The sequence below is a fragment of the Halyomorpha halys genome, unplaced genomic scaffold (genome assembly GCF_000696795.3).
Source record: "Halyomorpha halys isolate HHAL.00 unplaced genomic scaffold, Hhal_1.1 Scaffold81.1, whole genome shotgun sequence".
Lineage (NCBI taxonomy): Eukaryota > Metazoa > Arthropoda > Insecta > Hemiptera > Pentatomidae > Halyomorpha > Halyomorpha halys.
This window is the reverse complement of record NW_027115240.1, coordinates 656,861-662,923: the sequence shown is the minus strand read 5'-3', so window position 1 is coordinate 662,923 and position 6,063 is coordinate 656,861. Positions and strand designations below refer to the sequence as shown.

The following is a 6,063-nucleotide window of genomic DNA, read 5'->3' as shown; positions in this document are numbered from 1 at the left end:
TTAAAAATTTGTTATAAAAATTTTTAAACGAAAGCAGAAAACGATGTTGTCACAAGCCAGGAATAACTTGCCTATATATATATATAATGTACATCCAATTTCATACCCCAACACAGACTCAACGAAGGTGTTTTAACCCAATGATATTTCAAATATATATCACAAGAAAGAGAATTTTATGGAGAAGTGACAAATCTCAATATAAGTTCTCAAATTCTTATTGGAACTTAATAAAAGTTATTCAAATATGTAATAAATTTCAAAACTCTGACAGAGGTAAGTCGAAGGATCGAAACGTTTCAAATTGAGCTTTAAAGATTTCGACGGGAACATGAACTCACAAATACGCTACCGAAGATTGAGCACTACGCTTTAAAGCCCAAAAATGAACTGTTTTTGAGATAGCGCACGAATTAGGCAGGGGTCAAACCTCATTCTGAGGTTAGCTCTTCTACAGCGCCATAATTGCCATGGATATTTACGCGACGATTGAGTAAACGGCTCTGCCGATTATTATGTATGATGTCTCAAATTATTTAAGGAGATAGCGTAAATGTTATGAAACAAGTCAAGCTAAAGATTCTGAAAATGGCTGTACCAAATTTCTTTAGTCCGTCAATCTGTACTTACATAACAATATTTTGAACTAACGACCAATTCATAGATTTTATTTCTCAAATTACACAGTGATATTCTAAGAATGTTAAGAACAATTTGAGCACAAAACATTGGTAAAATATTTTTAGTCTGACTGTTCCGTTTTCTAGCAAACAGCTCAACACATTCCCAAATTTGATCTCTCAAATTATTCAGACCCTTGGGTTCCCACCGAAAATTCGTAGCCCACCTAAAACATCCGTTCATGTACGGCCTATCTATGAGGTATCAGCGAGTACAATACGTAGTACAAAAGCCCAAGAAGAGAAAAAAGTCAGTTATCACACCCCAATTTTTGTTTACTGTAATGAAAACTATGTATAATTAATAGTCAAAATTGATGAGTCTGCCAAGTAGTCTTACCTATAGTAAGGGGAATAAAAAATGGCGGCCGTTTTAATGCGATAAAAAAAATAATGTTTCATTCGGAGCTCTATATCTTAAAAAGTAGGAACAGCACTAGAAAATCTAAAAGAACCTTATTTAAAGAAGAGTAAATTTGCTAAAATATGAGCCCTAATAGAGTTATTTACGTTAAATAGTTTTCGAGATATAGCTTTTTAAAAAGCAACATTTCATAAAAATGTTGTATGCGACGTACTGAAAGATCAGTAGTTCGTTAATTTATTTTGAAAAATTTATATCTCAAAACCATTTGACGTACAGATGTCTATTAGCACTCAAATTTAAGCTAGTTTAATGAGCTATAAAGTAGTTTCTGATGTTTATCTTCGTAGGAGTAATAGTTAAAATAATAGTTTACATAAAATTTGCTAAAATAAATTAATTTATAGTCGTTCGGACAAATTTTCATTTGCCAAATTTATATTCATATGTGAATATCATAAAAACTACTACCTCTACGAAGATAAGTGTCATAAACTACTTTATAGTAAGTTAAATTTCCTTTATTTTGAGTGTTAGCAGACATATGTGGGTCTTATGGATCTAGAGATATATTTTTTCGAAAATCCATCATTTTATAAGAACAATTAGAAATTAACATTTTGTGAGTTTATTTTGTCAAATATCGTAAAAAACTACTACTTCTACAAAGATAAACATAATTAACTATTTTGTAGTAAATTTAACTAGCTTTAATTTGAGCGCTGGCAGACATCTGTACGTCCAATGGTTTCTTAAGTGAAGTTTTTCATAAATCAACCTTATTATCCGAACAACTATAAATCAATTTATTTTAGCAAATATCATGAAAACTACTATTCCTACGAAGGAAAAGGTTATAAACATCTGTATAGTCCATTAAACTAGCTTTAATTTGAGTGCCAATAGACATCTGTACGTAACATAGTTCCTGAGATATAGATTTCTCAAAATAAATTAATTAACTACTAATCCTTCAGCAGATTTTTAAGAAATTTTGCTTTTTAAAAAGCTATATCTCGAAAACTATTGGACGTAAATAGCTCTTTTAGGGCTAATATTTCAGCAAATTTACTCTTCTTTAAATATTGATCTCTTATATTTTCTAGTATTGTTGGTAGTTTTTAAGACATAGAGCTCCGAATGAAAAATTAATGTTTACTTTTAATTACTTGGCAGAGTTAGTTTTGATTAGTAATTATACATAGTTTTCATCAAAGTAATCAAAAATTGGGGTGAGATAACTGCATTTTTTTCTTCCCGGCTCTTGTACTTATCAGGGTTAATATAAATTTACGGATAGTTTAGTCTTAACTTTAAAACTGAAGTGATATTTTCCAGTGGGGCAACATAATTACTTATTACGTAAACTGTTGCTTAAACATATTTATTATAAATAATGCAGCATTACCTATTGTATGTTGTCGATACATTTTCTGGATAATATTTTATTGTTTATATGAATGAGCATGACATCGCTTATACTTCGAAGTAATTGAAGAGAATAAGGAAACATACTTAATGCGATAGTTCTCGAGGGGGCAAACTAGTAATACAATATTTTATCTATACTGTAAAACAACAGTTTGGTGGAATAATATTAATGATAGCTTTCGGTTAACAAAATAAACTAACAAGGAACTTTCATACTAAAGATAAAAATAAGTAGTTAATACGAACATCGGTTTGATAATTATCTCTCAATATCTAAATTAGTTACATTAACGACAAATACATTGTTACATTGTACAGGCCCACATAAACGCTTAACATTATTATACATTATGTTTTTTAATGTCCTGGTTCGCTAATTAGTATTTTTTTTTAAATGTAATATTTTCGATTACGCCTGTCCTTTAACAACCAATTCCATACCCCAACTCAGACTCAAACGAAGCTGTTTTAATCTAATAATATTTTAAACCAAAAGTATTTTTAGACCTTGTTTATAAATTTATATAACAACTCTAAAAATAATTATCAATTCCGAGAGGAAAATGAGAGTAAGGTCGGAAATAACTGCGTGGATGGTAAACAGGTAGCGGCTGTGACCTACAACCAACGGCCACCTGTTGATTCTAACTCGTACTCCACCCTTTCCTCCATTAAATAGTATCTTTCTGACGCACGTGGCTTTTGAGAATTGTCCATCATTTGTTATTGTGTGTATATAGTTTTATTCATATAGATTTTTAAAACACACACATATGCATATGAACATTCAGTTTTATTTCAATTAAAACAATAAACTCTTTTTATTATAACGTAGTAGTAAGTTTCATTTTCATAATACCCTAATCCATATATCAATACTATTGACAAACATAAATGACATGAAATATTGAGTAGAAGGGGGACCGCTGTATTATTTTCCCCAGTTTCGGGCTCAGGTGACGGTTGTCTTGTCGAAGTCTATTATTGAAATAAAACAATCTCTAAACAGGTTGCAGCACATATTCTAGGTCTTGACGCCGTGTTAAAGCCACCTCAAATCGATTCTCTCTTTGTGAAGGAAAGCTTAAATAAAAAAAAAAAATAAAAAATAAAAAAAAAACCTTGCTCGGATGATAAACATTTATTTGTTACGTTAACACTAGAAAACATAAATTAAAATAAAATATAGAACAAAATTTAAAATAAAACGGTCCCTCAATATAAAATAAATTAAAATAAAAACCTAACAAAATTTACAAAATTACTGATGTATGAACTTCGAAGGGTATGAGGTCCTTAGAGATCGTTCCGAAAGGTCGGAGACGATGTTTTTTTCGTAGTTCGCTGTTCTAACGTTGGTGGGCCCACAGGTCTAAACGGCGCTCCAATAACTCACACAGAAAGATCTGGTGACGATTTATACAAACGCGACTGAGCGACTATCTATACCAAGACGACTGGGCGATTATCTATACCAAGGCGACTGGGCGACTATCTATACCAAGGCGACTGGGCGACTGATCTCAGGCCATAGATTTGCAATGTTGTGGCAAAATAATCCTACTGGCCGCTATTTCACCATATAAACACCACAATACAAGAATAAATCTCCTTCATTTAAAACAATACAACCTTCTCTCAAAATACAAAATAAAAAAACGTAATTAAATTGATATACTGATTAATTACAAAATATTTACATTTTTATTATCATACATGGCGTTAACGATGCTCTTTTCCAGGTATAGAACCAAGCAACCCGCTACAGTCCGTTTCACGCGGCAATAGAAATTGTGTCATATTTCATTTATTTATAAATCAATAATTTAAAAAGAATTGTTTATATTTATTTAAGGCCCAGCTAACAATAACCTATGTCATTGTCACTGTAATTATAATAATAAATTTACTTTAGTCATATCATAATAAGGATGATGTAAATAATTATAAGTTAGGTCATTCAATTTAAACTATTAAGGATTAAAGAATATACGCTAATGGCCAGGTGCAAATCCAAGAAGTTAGAAGATATTAACAAAAGCTACGAGATAATAGCAGACTCTGCCCTCCAAAAATTATATGTAAAATAGAATTAGTAAAAATTAGTTACGCATACCAAGCGGCAGTAAAGATCGTAAAGTAGGAGGAACCAAATAATTGAAGTGGGGACAGTTCTTAAATAATTTCAACCAATCAAAACAGAAAAAATAACAGCCTTCTTAATAGCAAACATCCAGAGTGGTTGGCCAGGCAGGTCAGGAACACACTCTCCATTTCTTAAGACACCAAGGAACCCTTCTGAAGGTTACAAAAGATAATTGAACTATATACTAAAATAAAACATTAATGGCTAACCAATACGTTGGGAATTTATATTAATGACCAATATATGAGTATAGTCAAATTGAGCATTGGGGAAAATTAATATTTATAAAGTTAAATAAATATTGTTAAATACTAAATTTATAATAATTAATATTATTAAAAAGATTTAACATTGGATATTTGTTTATTGCTTAATAAATGTTTCATTTGTTATTGTGTATTTTATATTATTATTCCAGTCCTGTTCCAAGATGCAATTATCAGATGAATGGGGTATAATTCTAATTACTCAATTCTAATTACACTCGATTTTGCAATGAGACACTTAATAAAAATATTAAATTTTTATTGGATACCTATTTAGTAAAATTATATTATTGTTTCATTATTTCACTAAATATTGTTATTATAACTAAATTTTATTCCAGGGGAAGGCAATGATGAACAACCCTTTGTTCCTGCTAATAAAGAGAACATGTCAGGCTACGACACCAACTTATACCTTTACTCGGTATGTATATAATAATTAGTTAAGAAACAGTAAAATTTATATTTTTGATAATCAAAATGTTTTAAACAGTTAACATCCAATAAGGCATAAAACAAGACTTTGTTAAACATGCAAATAGTTCGTATCATAATAAGTACATCTTATAATAACAGCAGTGATTTTAAAACAGTAAAGAAAATAATATCCATGTTGTTGATTTAAGTGAAGGTACATTTTTTCAAGTTGTTGGTATCTTCATAAAGATAACATATAATACCATTGAAACACAGTCTAGTTTATATCTCTTAATGTTGTTTATTTACAGATTTTTGTTATTTCACCTTGGATTTAATAATTATACATGAATTTTATGTAATTTTACTGGCAAAGTATGTGAAATTCTGAGAGTCCATACTTCAGTCACTGATAAAAAGAGGATAACATCTATAAGGCTTTCTTTGATGTGACTGGCCACACTAAAATAATTATTGTATTAATAATATGTAATATTTATATAATGTAATAATTATATAAATAAGAATTATTACTTAAATTTAATTTGTATTCTACACTTTTAACAATGATTTTTTTTTTTTTTTTCAATCACTGAAATTGAAATCATTGACTAAAAATTATATTTTTTTACCAGTGAAGTTTCAAAAAAACCATCACACAATCACACACACACACACACACACACACACACACATATATATACATACACACACACCTATGTATTGTCAATTAAACAATCAGATTGAATTTGATTTACA

General features: G+C 29.8%; 1 protein-coding gene across 1 annotated transcript in view; it reads left to right on the top strand.

The window, feature by feature from the left end:
* kcc (solute carrier family 12 member kcc) overlaps window positions 1-6,063 on the top strand; it is a gene marked incomplete in the record, with an annotated part of 694,499 nt that overhangs the window by 652,994 nt on the left and 35,442 nt on the right. The window contains 1 exon segment of the mRNA XM_067052308.1: window positions 5,229-5,311. Within this exon segment, the coding sequence (XP_066908409.1) occupies window positions 5,229-5,311 (83 nt within the window).